The 18,340-nt window shown below is 39.7% G+C and overlaps 1 protein-coding gene across 1 annotated transcript in view; it reads right to left on the bottom strand.

Moving 5' to 3' along the window:
• Positions 1-4,950: 4,950 nt before the first annotated feature.
• Positions 4,951-18,340, bottom strand: part of LRRK2 (leucine rich repeat kinase 2) — a 64,542-nt gene continuing 51,152 nt past the window's right edge. Inside the window, exons 44-52 of the mRNA XM_027639997.1 lie at positions 16,589-16,689; positions 15,776-15,970; positions 14,616-14,809; positions 14,257-14,329; positions 13,270-13,454; positions 12,320-12,472; positions 11,379-11,587; positions 8,674-8,748; positions 4,951-6,722 (exon numbers count right to left, since the gene is read on the bottom strand). Coding sequence (XP_027495798.1) covers positions 6,601-6,722; positions 8,674-8,748; positions 11,379-11,587; positions 12,320-12,472; positions 13,270-13,454; positions 14,257-14,329; positions 14,616-14,809; positions 15,776-15,970; positions 16,589-16,689 — 1,307 coding nt within the window. The 3' untranslated portion in view covers positions 4,951-6,600. The remainder of the gene's footprint in view (positions 6,723-8,673; positions 8,749-11,378; positions 11,588-12,319; positions 12,473-13,269; positions 13,455-14,256; positions 14,330-14,615; positions 14,810-15,775; positions 15,971-16,588; positions 16,690-18,340) is intronic.

Genomic DNA, 18,340 nt, shown 5'->3' with positions numbered 1-18,340 from the left:
TTTGTGTATATAGATAGAAATGTACAGAGTCCCAGGACCAGCAATTTGAAGTGTGAAAAACAGGAAGCCAGACTAGGTTGAGGTCAGGAGAACCCTGGTGGGGTCTGGGGGCAAGAGGCCATGGCAAATAGATGCTGGGCAGGCTCTGGATGAGCAGAACTTCTCCAGGCTGCCGTGCCTGTGTCTCTGCCTGCACCATCACAGACTGGAGCTGTCACGGATGCTCCTCTGTGCTCCCCTGCCTGTATCAAGCCAAAAAACCTCCCCCACCTCACTTCCCTTTGCTGGAGCAAAGGGGATTTCAGACTCTTCAGCAGAAGTAATTGCTCTGCACCAGCTACTTCTGAGCCCCTGCAGAGTGCAAGTGTTTGTTTCCCTTCCTGGGTTTAGCTGTAATAGCTGTAAAAACCAGAATTGAATGGTTTTGGGGTGGTTGTGTTTTTCCCCTTGCACATTTTCCTGTAATGAGGTGGGAGTGTGTTTTGCCATGAAATTTTCTAGTTGCAGAGTGCTCAGCAGATACTACTATTTTGGAGAAGGAAAAAAAAAGGGGAGGAGGTGAGTTTTGACGCATGGATGATATTTGAAAATTACTGTTTACTGAAGCTTAATTCCCTGGCTGGTGGTTGAGTATTAGAACTGACTGTGAACAACCGTGGCATTTAAACTGAGCAGGGCTGCTGCACAGGGCTGGGTGGCCCAAGATCTCTGTCTGTCAGGAGCTGCTGTTGCACTGCTTCACCTGGGAGTGTGGGCTGTAGTGGGCACCTCTCCTTAAAGTTTAGAAACTCACTTTGCAAATTTTGAACTTCACTGGAATAACAGGAAACTCATTAAACCTTTACTGTGCGTATGCGATTTAACAGAATCCTTTGAGTTTTGCCTGAACCTGACAGTGTTCGACTAATGCAAAAGAGTTGTCACTGGGGAGGTCTGTGAAGCCTTGCAGAGAGAGGAAACACCTTTTTTCACCACGGGGGAGCGGACAGACTTTTGGTCCTCCCCACCTTCTGCATGGCAAGCTGCAAATGCTGCTGCTGCTGCTTCTCTTCCAAGGGCTTGTAACTCTGAGAGCAGTTCTGCAGCTTTTAAAAAAAATTTATTTGTTGTGACCTCTGTGGATACTGGTTTGAAATCAATGTTTTCGAGCCTCCGCCTTAGCTCAGTTGATTTGAAGTCCAAATTGCAGAGCCCAGGAGCCTGGCAGGTGGTGGCGGGGGGGATGTTTCTTGTAGCTTCGCAGAAAACAGATGTTTTCAAGGCAATTGCAGAGACGTCAAGGCAAGAAAAAGCAGAACTGAGAATCGCTGACCTAAGGTTATTGTATTTACAGTAAAAAGAGCCAGGTGTTTCTATTGTCACTCTGTGAATCACTTGGTGCAATGTAAAGGCCTGTCCTGCCATGCTGTGTCCTCATGGCACGGTGGTGCTGTGCAGGCTGGGCTCTGCCGAAACCTGGAGCGCGGAGGAGGAGGCGACGTGGAGCTGTGTGACCCTGGGAGCTGAGTCACTGCACTGTCACCGTGTCGGGCTGACCCGGGGCCTGCGGGCGAGCCCCAAGGCCTCTCCTTTCCCACTGTGACTCCGTTGTGGGTCATCCTTTCCTTGAGAAAGGACGCGAAAAGGGAGCTCATCGTGAATGATTTTTCCCTTCTGCAGCCTCGTTAAACAGGACTCGGTGCAGAGTGGGCCAGGCTTGGGGCCCCCCTGAGGGAGCTGAGGCCGGGGCGATCCGCGGTGCTCCTGGCACTGGAGGTGATGGCGCAGGAGAAGCTGGAAGCACCTGCCGGGATGCAGCCCCCCATCCCTGGAGGGGATTCTACCGGTCGGCCCTGTGCCACTGCCAGCCTGCTGCTCCTGCCCGGGAGTCCTTCATTCAGGACTGGGCACTGTGTGGCCACGTTTTCTGCCCTGAGATTCGGGGGCAGCAGCGGCCCCCACAGCGCTGCCGGCTCGGCTGCTGAGCACTGCTGCGCTGCCAGATTCTTGCTCTTATTTATTTCTCTTCCTCTCTCCTTTCTTCTCTTTTCTGTAAAACCGTTCTGTGCTTCTCGGCTGGATTGGAGCAGGGGCACGGCCCCCCCACGGCAAAGCCCAGCCCCCCTCCCAGGCACAGCTGTGCCATCAGGAGCCAGTGCCAAGAGGTGGCACGGGAAAAGCACGGCCTGCAGTGCCAAGAGGGAGCACAGTAAAGCACAGCAGAAGGCACGGGAAAAAATGGTTCTGAAAAAGAAAACTGGAATTGCCACAGAAGAAGGTTTTAGTTTCTTTTGCCTTTTCTGTCTGCTTTAACTTTTCAGGTCAGTGACATTAATGGGCTGTGGTGGAAGTGAAGTAAATAATCGCATACGCCAGAGGCAGCACATCGATTTTTAAGTCTCCCCTCAGTAATTAGTGACAACCTTTGTGGGGACTGACTGCTGGGTTTAACAAACCTCTGGCAGCAGGAAAAGCAAAGCAACACAGAGGAGAAGGAAAAAAAGAAAAGGCTATTGCTTGCTTTTTTACTTTCATCTTGTTTTTACTAGAGTCATATTGGGATGATTTAAAAAAAATACTATTTTTTAATAGATCTATTAATGTATCATAAGTTTTAATAACTTCTAAAAAATCATTTCAGTTCACTGCTCTGTCAAAGTAACCCATGTAAAAGGTAGGTACCAGTCAGCATAAGGTCATTGCATGGTAAAAAAATTGTTTCACAGTTTGATCATTCCTATAATGCTGCTACTTAGTTGAACAAAAACTAGTGTAAGTATTGAAGAGTCTTACTGAGGTACCTACAGCTAGAGGCAGAGCTATCCTCACACAGTGCCTGCACAGCTCACTAATACAGCAAAGAACATTCCTGAAGCTCAAAGATTCCTGCTAAAAATTTCACTTGGGTTCACTTTTAAATTTTTGGTAAATGAGATTTCCCTTTGCTAATACAACAATAATATATCTTGCATTTTTTCCTTTTAAAATCATTAATTTTAAAATACAGATATGCAATAAGTATGATTCTCCATTTTCATGTGATCATGCCACTTTGTATTTATAAACTAATTGTTAAGAACACACATGCCTACTAAAAAGAAATAATTTGGAAAAGTTACCAAAATGGAATGCTGGCCAGTCAATGAATTATACTTGTTCAAAGGCCATGAAGGAGGCTTTATATAAGAGACTTTGCAGGTCAGTAGAGTCCTGGGATGAGTTCATAATATAGATGAAGAACTGAGACACAAATAACAGTTGCTAGTTCTGATCAAAAATTTGGTTCTCTTAAGGCAGGTAAGAGGAGCTGTTTTCAGATTTCTTTTAATGAATGACTTAAAAGGCAAAAAAATGAGAAGAGGAATTGTTCATATGCTTTTCTACTTGAAAGACTAACAGAAAAATGTGACTGTCACTGTGTTTTCCTCATGCACTGAGACTCATTCTTTTCCCTTACTTTCTCATGTCTCTGGTATGTGAAGTGTTCATCATAAAATGGATTATTTGTCTTGCTTGCTGCAGGTGGATGGGGATAGTTAGTAAGTGGCAGTAATGATAAATGGCTGTGTTTGGGGATCAAGATACACCTAAGAGGCCTTGTTCTCTCTCCTCCCTTATGTGTCCCAGTTTTGCCCCAAGGTGGTGCATGAAGAAGTAATAGGGTAATAATATGGGACACGAGAGGCAGTATGAGATTTCAGAGTAAAAGGAAAGCCAGGATATAATACAGAAAATGGATTAATAAATGGATTAACAATCCTACTTGTTTACAGTAGGATTGACGAGGAACCACTTGTAAAAGAAATGAGGTTAAAATTAATGAACAGGTGAATCTGCATATGTAATGTGTCAGAGCAAGCAACCAATAAAAAAAGAATGACTCTAATTAAAGTCAGTAGCACAGGAGGGAAAGAGTCGTTTAAAACAAACCAAACAAATTGGTATCTAATGAAGCATTCAGCTCACTCTGTACAGTTTTCCTCCTTGTCTTTAGGTTTAAACCCCAGTGCCCTTTACCTGCACTGAGGAACACAGGGTTAATTACCTGTCACAGCTCAGGTGTTCAGTCACAGCCACACCACGTGCTTCTTTCCCAGGAGCAAACAGTCCCTTTTTGAAATAATGGCTATCTCTGTTTTCAGGTGCTGGATATTATCCTAAGTATACAGGAAGCTACAGCTAATAGAGCTTGTCCTCTTATGTGATCAGCTTCTGCTGGTTCCCAAACAGCTCCACTAAAACCAGAGCGAACATGAAGTTATGGATCTTTTTTTTCTCTTTCCTTATAGTTTGTCAGTAGAGATGTTTCTTGGAAATGGTTTCCTTATAGTGCAGGTTTCAGTGGTACTGTTCTTCCCCTTGCTGGCAGGTCCCAGCTGGGAAGGGGATGCCAGTCCCTGAGCACTTCTAACAAGAAGCACCAACACAGGATGTTCTCATTTTCTTCCAGTACTAAAAAGCATCTGGTGAGGGTGTAGTTGGATCACTGTGCTCCATGGGAATGAGTGCTGTATTGCTAAACAGACCCCGTCGGTTACAGCAGCACAGAATTTTTCTCTCCCACCGCAGTGGTCAGTTGAGTCAGGTTTGCCATGAGCTCCCGACTCTCCTTTGGCTGCTGTTGTCTCTTTTGTTCTTTGCCCTCCCTGTAATACCCAATACATGTCCTGATTCACATCATTCACATCCAGAGTGTCTTGGAGAGGTAAGGAATGACCACAGGGACAGTACTGCTTACAGGTCACCTCCCATCTCTGGGAGAAGGCTGCATGGAACACCAAGTAGAACACAAATTGGGGAATAGAAAAGGGCTCAAGACGTGCACTGTGAGACAGAGCACAAGTGCGAATGCAGCTGTGTCAATACCACCTACAGAACTGGGATATTGCATCAGCCTGAAGGAATTAAATGCCAAAAAAGCTGCACACAAAAGCTTTTCCTTGAAAATTCGGTGATGAGAAAGTAGACAGGTTATTAACAAAGCACAGTTTTAATAAAAATGTTTAAGGCTTACATTTCAAAATGACTTATAAATAAACTTAATCACAATGCATATATTTTTTAAAAAACCCTATTCATTATAATATATATTTTCTGAGTTATAAAATCCCATATAAATAGCAAATTATTCTCAGTATGCAGATTACAAGAGCACATAAAAACTGGGATGTATATCTGAAAGGAATCCTGAGTATGCACTCAAAAAATGGCAGAAAATAGAACAATGGTAGAGTTGGACACAAGTAATGCTGTTGTCCCGACATGTTATTTTCTTAAAAAAAAAAACAAAACCAAAAAAACACAAAAACTGAGAACTTTTTGGTTGCTCAACCCTGTTCAGCTCCATGGACTCAGGAATGGCTCTGGATACTCCACTCCTAGAGATTTCGGGAGCACCCTGTAGATTCTTTTGGTATCAAAAAAAGAAACTGATGTCTGTCTTCAGATGGACAGAAATAAGGCACTTCCATAGGGCAGGTCAGTGCTGGCTGCAAGCAGCAGCTTGGACTTACAGCCAGAGAGCAGCAGAAGTTGACTCTTGAACAATGATGTTTGGCAACAAATTTGCAAGAGGCAGCCAATTCTTACCCTCCTCAAGGTTCCCCCGATTACCCCCCAAAATAACAATATAAATTAAACCAAGAATTAATAAGTGGAAACTTTGCATGTTTGAAATATCAAAGTGAAAGTTCCCTTTTGTTTTTAGATTGAGGTAAGTGAATGAGCAAGTTGGACCAAGAGCCAGTGGTCTGCCTACAGCAGGATGCTGCTCTCTGTGTGGCACAAGTCAGAGCAGCATTTGGACCAGAGTTTTCACCTCGTGCTTTCTCCTTGCTTTTCCAAGTGAGCTGCACAAGAGCTCAGTGTGAGTGGTAACGTTCCCAATGGTGTGACTACAGCTCCTAGAACCAGGCAGACTGCAGGACTGCAAGAGGACATCGACTTGCAGAAGCCTGTCAGTGTATTTAAATTCTGAGCTATTCCATTATTGTAGCACAATGGGCTTTTTCTGGTCATAATGAAAAAACCAGTCAATTATTCATGGGAGAAATAAAGACTATTCTGCCTGTTGTTTTCAAAGAGTAACGTAGTCACTATATATTCCTTTAAACACTGCGATTAGATAAACTATAATTTTTTTTCATATACTCAGGGTCATGACCTCTGACCTATTACTAAAACATGAATCATAACAGCAAGCTCATACATGCAAACTGCAGTAAACACACAGAGGCTTAAATTTTGCTTATTAGAGAGTCAACTCAGTAGAGATAATGAAGTAAATTAGAGCTGTTTATAGTCTCCTGGCTTATTCCGAGTTTAGCTGGGATCAAAAACCGGATGAACAACGTTATGCTGCAGTTGAGCCGTAGTTGCTGAGAGCAGAACTTCACAAGTAAACAATGGATGCACGATAGCATTTTAGATTCAGAAATTCTCAACAGTTTTCTGTCCTTTCAAATACTACAAATAACTTCTTTCTTCTTGGTATCCTATAAATACTCACATGGCAATTTTCTTCCTGGTTTTAGTTCAAAACAACAGCAAGAAGTTGTAATTATTGCACATTATGTTAGGATGAAAGACTAGAAAAGAGTATGGCACTTGCAGGGTGACTTTTCAGTCCAAAGAAAAGCTCTTCATTTTTTCTGCTAGTTCCTGTCTCATTTCTATATGTTTTTTCAGGTTTTGCACTTCATGAGGCAGGTTAATGTCCCACACTGACACACAAGATTGTAACTCTGGGGGAAAAAAAAAAAAAGAAAATTTGAAAACTGCAACAGAGATGAATTATTGTATAATTAGCAGTGGTTTTGCTTATCTGCTTATTTTAATTACTTGTAAATTCACTCAGTGAAGCAGGATCCTTAGGACCTGGAAGACAAGTTACATGACACTTCATGTGTGAGAGAATGCAGTCATAGGCTACAAGCTGTTTGTACTTGCTTCTTTGTACTTATACTCACAATGGTTTGGATTCCAGTTCCTAAATTTAGAATACCCCATTTAAAAGTACTTGAAATACCATTTCTGGAGCCTGTGGGCCATGAGGTACTGACCTGAGCTACAGCTAATGTAGCTGTACTGAGCTGTACTGAAGTGCTTGCATAAAATTTCATCTCTATTTTCCCAAGCAGATATATCTTAAATGCTTATGAGACTCAAATCCCATTCACTGTTAACTAAAAACTGATTTCATAAGCCAGTGAATATACTGAGAAAAGGTCACTTCTTCAATCTCCATTCATGCAAACAACTCTTTATTCATGAAGAATTCACAGTGCTTTTAGTGGAATAGGGATAATTGAGAACACCTGCATAAGTAGGGGCTCACAAACTAAGGCTCCAAGGATTCTGTGACTCTCTAATTCCTCTCTACAATTAATGTCACTCTTAAATAAAACAAAAATGCTAAAAAGGCAGTAAGTGTTCTTATGGTAACAGGAATTGGGGAATACCATAACATAAAACCCAGTGCTCTAAGCTTGAGTCTTATTTTATTTCAGTCGGCTCATCTACACTTGTCACCCTTAACTTTATACTGTCATTGCCACATTTTTAGGAGTTACTGAAACTGGAATGAGATAAAGGTGAACAAGGGCATTGATCAAAACACCAACTGTAATTGTTATTAGAAAAATCCAAAGATGGAGTTTTTCTATCTTCCCACACTTTGCTATCCTAATTGTCAGGAAGCTTTTACCAATGTCTGACCTAAATCTCCCTTGCTGTAACAGAAACTGGTTAGTTCTTATTGTACTCACAAGGAATATGTAGAAGTCTTTATTCCTTTACTCTTTATTTACATATTTGAAGCCTATTATCATGTCCTCTCTAAGCTTTATTTATATTAACCAACTACACTTCCCACGACATTTCCTCACAGGTTGCATTTCTCTCCTCTGAACTATTCCAAATAGTCCAGATCATTCAGCAATGTCCCAAACAGATACACTCCTCCAGCAGAGGCCATATAAGCACTGAGCAGAGTGTAAGAATTAGCTTATGTCTTACATGCAGCACTTTTTAACTGGTGTGAGAGTGGTGTTTGCCTCTTCTCCAGCCACACGATATGGCTGACTCATGATCAGCCTCCTATCAATTATAACCATTTTTCTGCAGCACTGCTGTTTAAGGTGATCATTTCCTCATGTTGGTACAACGGATCATTCCTAATTAAGTAAAAGGTCTTGTGTTTGTCCTTACTGAATTGTATCCTATTTCCTTCCAGACCATTTGTTCTATTTGTCAAGGTCACTTTGAGTTCTAATCCTGCCCTCCAGTGAGCTTGTGTCCTAGTTGTGTCCTAGAGTTGTCTGCAAATCTGAAAAGCACATTACTGTTTTGTCATCCACATCACTCACAAAAACACTGAGAATTCCTGACCTAGCACAGACCCCTCTGGAAATCCATTTGATACATTCTCCAATTAGGCAATGATATTTACTCTCCAATACAGTTTCCCAACAAATTATATTATATACTTCAACAGTGGCTTCCTCTGATCCTTTTTGGAGTTACTGTCAGTTTGTATGGAGCCCAGATATGCAAAAGAACACAAAAAGTATATAATAATAATGTTTCAATAAAATGATGTCTAATGATGATCATGAACTCTACACTCTCAGTGGGTAATCAAGCACAATAGTGTCTACTCCACTAATATAAATTAATAAAACACAGTTCAGATACCTTTGTGGTATTTGTTGTCTTCGGTGTCACTTTTATAGCAATATCCCAAAACCAGGACCGCGTTCTTGAGACTCCCTTTTTCAAAGAAATAAAATGACAAATTTTAGTTTTAATGGGAAGTTTTTAATTTAAGGTCAGAAAGAGTAGATGGCATCATGGCACTAAGAGGACAGAAAGCAGAACACAGTCAATCAGATCCTTTATTCAAAGTCATTGACCATGACAAACCCAGACATGAAGACAATATAGTTCATGTCTCCATTTAATGTCGGGGTTTATCCGGGTTCCAAGGCTTGAGCACAGGATCAGCCAACCAGCCTGTTGAACAAGCCCAAGAACAAAGCACCCTATTATATAGCACAGGCAGAGGTAGTAGGGTCACAGGAAACAGATGTCACAGCAAAGGGACAGGTGGCAAATGAAGTCCCAGTGCACAGCAGAAAGTACCAGTTATCAGTTCGGTTCTGAAAAAACCAAACCCATGAAATGTGACACAAACTGAGTAAAAATATTCTGAACTAATGATGGCACATAGGTGGGAGTTAGCAGGGAAGTGGAAATAGGGGATGGATGCCTACTGAATAATGCAAAAACAGACTGGTTATAATAGATGAGGGATGGTGGGAAGCATACACATCCTCCATGCTCAGATTTTTCATTACTTTAATTTTTTCTGCAACCAGACCTATCCATACTCCTTACAAAAGTGACTGGAACTTGAGTATAATGTTTCTTATTTAGACTTGGATCCTGTCTTACTATATAGAAGTCTAAATTTGTACTTGCAAAATGAACTACAGATTTACATATAAATTATTCTCTATGGGAAGTCTCATATCTATTAAACATCAATGTGTTAGGTGACAGAATTGGAAAATGGTATTATATTTCATATTCATATATGAACCACAGATAAAATTATTGTCTCAAAGTCCGGCAATCTTTTTTTCCTGAAATATTTATATCTAATTGACATTATATATTTTAACCTTAAATGAAACTATTTCATACAAAAATATTTCCGTTTATCTTCTCTTATTTCACAGAAGCAATGTGATTCTGTTGAAGAACTGCTCAGCAGTCTAAGTGCTATTTTCACCGATTCTGTGAAAATCCCAGTAGAAACCAAGGCCTTGAATGTAGGAAAAAACACCCAGCCCTTATAAATAATTGCTGTGAAAAGATGATCAAAAGAGAAAAGTACACATCAAACTGCATATATCAATCTTATTTGCTCATCTTGAGATTTGTGCAAACACAGCTAAACTCCTTTTCCTGAATAATAATTTTTCTATACATAAAATTTTTATTAAAAATGTTGAGGTGACTGAGATTCAAAGCTTTTTAAATCACACTGTACCATTCTATACAATATACTTTCCTTATCAATGACAGTGATAAGTGAGGCAGAAATTACATTTTCATAGTAACTGTTATTTACAAAATGCTAAAAATAAAATGTCCCTTTATAGTACTAGCATTGTAGCTATCAGGACCAGATGGACTGAAAATGCTATGCTATAGTGGGCACCATAACAGCTGAGGACTGAACAGACTGCACAAACTTGCTGTCTCAGGCACAGGCAAGTCAGATGAAGATGGAGGTTTTTTGACTCATACAACACTGCCAGCACTATGAGCTAACTGCAGTCTACAGATTCTTGTGGTACCAGAAAGGAAAAAAACAGCTCCAGAATAAGTTCATGATAGTAATGAGAATACATATACAGCCTGCAACTAAGAAATTTGCTAGCAGGATTACAGTGTGCTTCTGAATCCACAGCAACAGCTTCAGTGTCTTTTTTTGTTTTTTACAGCAAACACACTTTAAATTACACTGACAGGGAAACTCCAGAGTTGTTTTCAAAACTCGGTGTAAAGTGATGGGAATCCACATGTTGTGCCACAAAGTACTGTTTGAAATAATGTGCATTTTGAGTGTATTCCCCATTGCAGTACCATGAACTTGAGTCGACATGGGCTGTATTACTTTTGGGAGAGATGCAGGAAAGTGTACAGGTGAAGGAAGGTACAAGAGCCAAGGAGTACCCCAGACTCAACTACACTCCTCTGGCTGTTTGTTTGTGGTTACCACTGAAACCCCACAGCTCCTGTCTGCCTACAGCAGCTCAAAACACCTGTCCCTGACAGGAACAGCACATCTGTACAAGTCCACACCCTGAGTTCAGGTGTGTAGACTTTCCCAGCTTTACTGTGACCTGCCTGCGACCCAAATCTAAAAGAACCATCCCTGAATAAAGATAGGAGAAGAAAACAAGGCAATAAGCAATTAAGGAAAAATTATTAAAATCTAACATGGTCCATGGAGAGAGAAGCCAGAAGTGTAACACTTAGGATGGAGAAAGAACACAGGCTACCCGTGTAAGAGAAGACTACGGGATAGCAGATGGTGTGTGCTGAAACACGGCACAGGGAGGCAGTGAAGTTGGGGGTCTGTCCATGTGCTGATCATTGACAAGCCAGGGAAGAGCTGTTGCTTTATGTGGGCACAGGTATTCAGCCTGCTGCTAATCTGCTAACACCTGAGTGTCTGACACTGACCGGAGAAGAGCAAACAGAACAAAATGAATGAACAAATCATGGATAGTGCTAATTTGTTCCTGGAACACCACAACAAACAGGACACAGCACACCTAAACTTGGCACTGACTTCAAAGTACTTGTCATTTGATGGTTCTACTTACCCAGCTGAGCTGTTATCATGACTCTAACAGAATCACAGAAGTTGTCTATAACTCGTACAGGACGACGCGTTGATAAATCAAGCAGCAAGATATGTCCTCCTCCTGTCCCTATCCACAGCGCAGTATTTTTCTGCAGGCAAATTGTCTTCACTCTTCCAGAATAAGCTAGGTTATGTTTTGATTCCTTATTTAGTTTTTCCACTTTGTTCCTAAGAGTATGGAGAAAATTTGTATTGAAATCTGGTGACACACTATTCCACAACTAATAAAACAACTCTCTCGATACCAGACTTTTAAACAATCATTCATCCAGACAAGCAACAAAAATCTCATGCTAACAAACTGGGATGAAAACTACTGGATGTCTAAGAGCCAGCTGGTCAGCTTCAGAAGGCCCATAAATAGAAGCCAGGAATACTTCTCTCTTCTCTCCCAGTCTGAAGGAGATTAATGTCACTGCAAATGGGAAGAGCACACCTACACCTGCTTCTAACCTCACCATAAAAAAAATGGATGTGGCACATTAAAGGAGAGGAACAACTTAAATGCAAATGAAAATCACTGTCACCATTAATAAAACTTTGATCTCCTACTGAATCTGTGCACTGGAGAGATCAGACATTCTTAATCAGGGGATGCAGGAAGTAACAGCATGTAAAAGCATTAGTACCTGAAGGACAGCAAAAGACTTTCTTCTTTCTTGAGTTAAATGGGTCTTCTTGATATCAGGAAAATTGTGAAATATAAGAGTTTTAAAAAACTGGGATTCTGCATGGAATATTCTGAAGTTTTGGGCCAATGGAGAGGAAAGAAAATCCACATTTGCTCAAAGAGCTGGGCAAATCCCTTACCTCTGGCAGGTTAAGGTACCATGCTACAGAAGGCAATCTGATATTCAGCTTTCTATCCATCAGGCCAACAATCTGCAATAAAACACTTACTTAAGAAAATGTGCACAGTCAATTAGTTCAGAAAGTTTTTCTGTCTTCTTGTCCCAAATTTCCACAAAATGGCTGTTTTTCTTTGCCAAGTAGATGGATTTGTCTACTGCTATTGAAATAATGTTTGCATCACTGTAAGCATTATGACAGAACCTAGGAGAGAGAAGAACTCCTGTTAGCTGCAAAGAAAATACACTGTACAAAAACTGGACTATTATGAGTGAGGTTAGTTTCCCTCTGACTCTTGGAGAATCATTCAGCCTTAAAACCAAATTGGGCTAAGATACAACTGAAAGGCTTTGCTATAATCTTGCTACAGTTTGACATCAATTTTCCAAGTAACAGAGTTGGGCTGATGATATCCTTGGAGGTGCATTAATGCTCAAAGGCTATTAATAAATCTTTCTCATCAAACCCTGGTTTCCCTACTCAGGAAAAACTCCCCTTAACTTCAAAGCAGGATTTGTCCATGTGAGATTTATATCAAATAGTCCAAAAGCATCAGTCAGTAATTTCTAAATAGTCAGAAGTCAGCAATCATAAATGATCAAATATATATAGGACAAAGATATGCACACATACTGACAAACATGGAAGGACAAATACTATGCTAAGTATGTATGCATAATTCTAAATAAAGCAAACAAGGCCTGGACTAATGCAATTGGAGGAGAAAAACTGATCAGTTGCATTAATACATTTTCTGAATAGATACTGACTTCATAAATCCTTTATAGAGTAAAAATGGATAACCCTTGTTTAAAAGCAGCAGCGAATACTTTCAACACTACTCACTGATATTCCATCTGTATTATGGAAGGAAAAGAACAGAAACAAGCAAATTCAAAGAACGAGCTCTAGAACAAGACATTACATCAAAAAGTTCTGTCAGAAATCTTTAATGAAAACAACAAAAGTGCCAAGTAACATCGCTTATAAGAAAAACTTACAGTTGACTTGTCTTTGTTTCAATGAGCTTTTGAACAGAGAAGTCACTAGTTAAGGCAATGATTTTTGTTCCACAGCCTCCCCAGATTATATTTTTTTCAGATAAGCATGAGGATTCTTTTAAGCACATCAGTGGTGTGCTAACATTCCCTATAGTCACTATCTTCAAAGGTGTAGCACCCTTACACTGCAAGAAAAAATATACTCTGCATTAGAAACAAGGAGGATGCAGACACTCAGAAACTGCTAAAACAAGGCCACACAGCCTTGCTGAATTAAATTTACACATCCAGATTTTCTGACCCATTATAGTTCAGAACATTTCCAGAATGTTACAGACTGAAAATATTCCCATTGCACATGTCTCATAGGGAAACAGCCTGTGTGAGTGGAAACAGGATAGAACAGGGACTGACACTTTCTGCAAGCCCTGGAGCAGTTAAAGAACTGGATGGAAAGTCACATCTATATCTTTGGAGACATCTCACACTGGACCATATTCTAGTTCTGCAATGCACTGCAATTCCATAACTGCTCTCAACTGCATATGGCCAGGAGCTAACCCCCAAGAACCAGCTGATATAAACAGCTCCCAGTATTTCTTCATCTGTTCTGTGAGAAGAACTTTGACCTACAGAAAACCTAAATGACACTTTCTTTTTGAACACAGCTGTTCTACAAAAATTTACTAAATGAGAAGAAAAAGGAACTATAACAATAATAAATAAAGGAGACTAAAACTGTTAGAATATTCTTAAGAACAACCATTAATGTCAGTCTCTAGCCAGTTTGCCAGGCCTTTCAAAGGAATTTTCTGCCTCTTACTTCTACGCGTTAAAACATGTGCAGCTCCTCTAAGACTGCAGTAGAAAATGATTTTTAGTTTTAGAGAAGGAATCAAAAAATAAGCAGCATGAAATAAGCTACTCCTGGTAGCTGCTTTAGATATTCCTGATAGCACTTTGTAGAACACCAAAGAACAAGTCTACCTTTACTGCTCTGTCTTCAAAAACTGCCAGTCTGCCATCAGCTGTGCCTACCAAGAAGAAATTCTTCTGTTTGCTGAAATAAAATAAAATAATGAATTCTAGAAATGTCTTAATCAGATAAAAAAATAAACAAGAAGTCTCTAGTACTGCAAGTATTCAATTTAACAGTAAAAGCAAACACAACCCCTGTGATCAGCAGTGTAGTCCCCAGCTACACTGGGTGTAAAATTAAGTGGAAATATAGGCAAAATAAGCAGTTGTCTGAACAAAGCAGCATAGTTAAGGATGTAATTTTCTGAACATCTCTGTTAAGTATTATTTTCGAAATGTAATCCCAAATATTTAAAACTCATTTATACCTTTGCTTTGAAAGAGAATTGCAGTATAAACAAGTGATGGAATCTGACATTTTCTGCAGACGATGCCTTCTTGTTTCATCTTCTGTGTTAACTGCCCATAGAGAACCAGACTGGGTTCCTGCTACAATCCAGTTTTCTTTCTCAGTAGGAAGAGTCACTAAGGCCAAACTTATAATTTTACTATCTGCAATATCCTGAGTCAGAAAAAAAGAAGAAAAACAACCTGGTCATAATTTCAGTAAGGGTAAATGGTAGTAAATTACTGGTGATAAAAATAAAGTATGATCTTCTTGGATCCTTGACAGACCCAAGGCCTAACCTCCCCTTTAAGAAACCTAATTCCCTATTAGCAGAACATTTTCAACTGTGCCATTTATCTTCAAAGTGCTGGGAAGGACCCCTCAAATAGTACACAGGAAAATCTCTAAGCTGAATGCTGAAAAAAAATATTCTCTCTATTCTAATCAAGGTCTCAAAGCCATGAGAGAATTAAGCAAATGGAAGTACACTGCAATATACATTCAGTTTAATTGTGAACAGTAAATGTACCGGCTGAATATTTCTTTTTTTCATTTCAGTTGTAGAAGAATAACCCACGTAATTTATACCAAAGCTACCAACTCAGATGTATCATGGTCAACAGATGGCAGATGGAAATAGAACTTAGACAACTTTGATGATGAGTCATGCTCGGTTCTGGCACACATATTCATAAAACATTTCCCCTTTTCTGACGGCACTGAGATGTACAAAAATCACATTAAAAGAACTGGAGGGCATCACCCAAAATGGCACAAAGGAGATGGCATGCACAGGAAGTGAGGAATTGTTAAAAGACTACCTGGGTTGTTATGGGAGATAGAGATATGAAGACTTGTCTAACTACTACTCCTTTTTGTGGCCTCCATGCTAGAAATAGCTTCCATCTGAGTGGAAGAAAGTTATCCAGTAGTGGAAAGACAGTATTCTGAAAAACTTCAGTCTGGATGTCAGGAAGAGAGGAAAAAGCAACTGCTTTTCTACTTTACTTTGTGGATACAATGATGACTCACTTATGATATTTGTTCTCTCAAAGCTTAGCTTTGCAGAAGTAATATCCTGCTTCTGAAATGCATCTAGATGCCAGAAAAAATAGAACAAATGGCAACTTTCCCACATACCTCACAAGTATGTCCATCTGTATTCAGGTTAACAAATGAAAGCTGTGCTTTTTCTGTGTTCCCATTGCCTATCCAGACTCCTGCCTTCTTGCAGCTTTGATTGGCAGCTACCATGCACTCTGCTGTAGATGTGCTGGGTATTGAGACATACCTCATCAAACAGATAAGCTCTGCAGAATTCAGCATCTCATAAACCTAGAAAGAAAGCCACAGCATGCACATGGTCACAACAATGGCTTGTACAGTGATAAATAATAAGCAATGGATAACAATATTTTATGGAATATGGGCGCGGTATCTCAGCAGGTCTGGTCATCTGTATTGCCACTACTGATGGGCAATTTTGTGCACTGAGCAACTTCAGGCAGTGAGATTAAGGCATGTTTGAAAACTCCTTTCAATGAGCAAGGCGATGTGTGATAATAGACAGCAGGTTTCAGATCCACACTGTTGCTCCTCCTCTCACATGCAGGGAACAGCGTGTAACTGCACTGATACTATATAACAAAGTCCTTTTTGCATAGCTCTAGTATGAGACCATATAAGACCAAGAAGTAACCCAAACCATGTTTCAGTACAATCACTATACAGCAACACAGGGGAAAACAGGAGGTTAGTGGCTGGTAGCTTTGAATGGAACAGTTTATTCTGGATGGCAAGAGCAGGCAATATTTCATGTCTGTTTCCATTCCAGAAAAGAAGAACAGAAAGAACTCTTTGCCTCTTACTAACTTAATGCCCCATTTTTTTCAGAAAGCACAACTTTGTAGTATCATCTGTCATAAAAATATAAATAAATACAGCAAGTAATACCTGGGAAGATGTTGGTCGTTCCTGGGGGTTTTCCTTCAAACAATTTTTAATTAAATTCTCAACTTTAGGCCAGGGGGCACACCCATATTCTTTTACAGGATCTAAAATGTAAAATTAGATAACTTCTTAACCAGCATTTATCACAGGTCTGAAAAACTTCTTATTTTAATAATTCATCTAACTTATTCCTGAGCTGCACTAAGAAATATCACATTCTTAGGTAAAATGTCAGCATGAACAGCTTGGAATTGCTCATCTGCCATTAAATACTAGAGCATGAAAGAGTCCTTTTCATTAATAGCAGTTAAAGCAAATGAATTTTGCTTTATCTTTTTCTTTAATGTCCCTGTACCTAGGACTGAATCACAGATGTATGTGGGTTGTGTTTTGATCAATTCTGACCATTCAAGGACATGTCATGTCAGTCTGTAGGTCAATTCCTGTGAACACTTTTATCCACATTTATTCTTCTGTGTCTGGGCATAATATATGGAATACAGACAAACTTCCAATAAAATATATAGCAATTAGATAAACAACTCCATACAGTATTTATAAAATATGGAAGTTCAAATCCCCACTCAGTGCTTTGAATATGTATCTTATGACTACAGGTGCTGACCTAAAAAAAATCACTCATGAAAAATGGTGCCTGTATTGCTTTTCCTTTTAGCTCATCACAATCCACAGCAGATATTCCAGTCCTACATTAGACAGAGGTAACGTTAATGATAAATGCCTGCAAATGAACATATTCAGTTCAACAAACAACAGGCACTATTTACTTGTGAGATCAGCCGGCCCTTCTTTAGGTGGAAGCACATAAATGATGAACATGTGCACACATGGAACTGTACTATCCTCAGAAAATAATACTTCTGATTATTTCATAGGGCTCATAATACAGTCAAATGGACAGCTGCACTCAAGAGATACTTAGTCATCAGTTCTTGGGATATCCCCTTCAGGAAGGGCATTGAAACTCTCTGAGCTTAGAACTGGACGATTTTCCTTAAGGAGTTGAAAATGTATGAACTCTGTGTCTCTTGGAATGGAGAAGCTATGCCAGATTAAGTGATGCTGCTCTTTCCTAGATGGAGTGAGACATTTCTTAAAAAATGTTCCATGAGAATATGCACTATTGCAGGTAATAAATAAGAACACCAAATACTAAGCTTGTAGTACTATAAAAATTCAGCAGCTCTTGACACTTTGGTAGAAGTTGCCAAAGACTGAGTTACACTGTCCAGATGACTACATCATGTCCAGCCTGGCAGCCTGTTTAATCTTCCTTCCAGCAGTCAACAACTACATGTTGTAATGCAGATGGAATATGAAGAATGTTACATAGTTGGGCAGTGACTTCACAATCTTTACAAGTTAAAAGGAAATTCCTAATTAAAACTTTAGGGGTGGCTGCTCTTTTAAGGTAGTGGTGCCTTTTTTTTTTTTTAAGTAAGAATTCAAGGGTTTTTTTAGAGATTTTAAGATATACAGCTTTCAAGTAATGGATATCTTAATGTAATATATCTCAATCAAAGAACAAAAGTGGAATTGTGTTTCTCGTTGTGCATGATATGCATTATAGATGGTACCTTCAGCAAAATCCATTTTAGCTGGCTCTGGATGAAGTCCCAAGTACACAAAATCTCTATTTCTTTACAAAGTGAACCAGCTAGATTCTTTGAAATTGCAATGGAATTACAATCAATGTGATGCTGAATATATGTCTATTTCTCATAATTTTGAGAC

This window comes from Corapipo altera, unplaced genomic scaffold (assembly GCF_003945725.1).
Source record: "Corapipo altera isolate COAL_440 unplaced genomic scaffold, ASM394572v1 1b, whole genome shotgun sequence".
Taxonomy (NCBI): Eukaryota; Metazoa; Chordata; class Aves; order Passeriformes; family Pipridae; genus Corapipo; species Corapipo altera.
The sequence above is the reverse complement of the archived record's forward strand: the minus strand, read 5'-3'. Positions and strand labels throughout refer to the sequence as shown.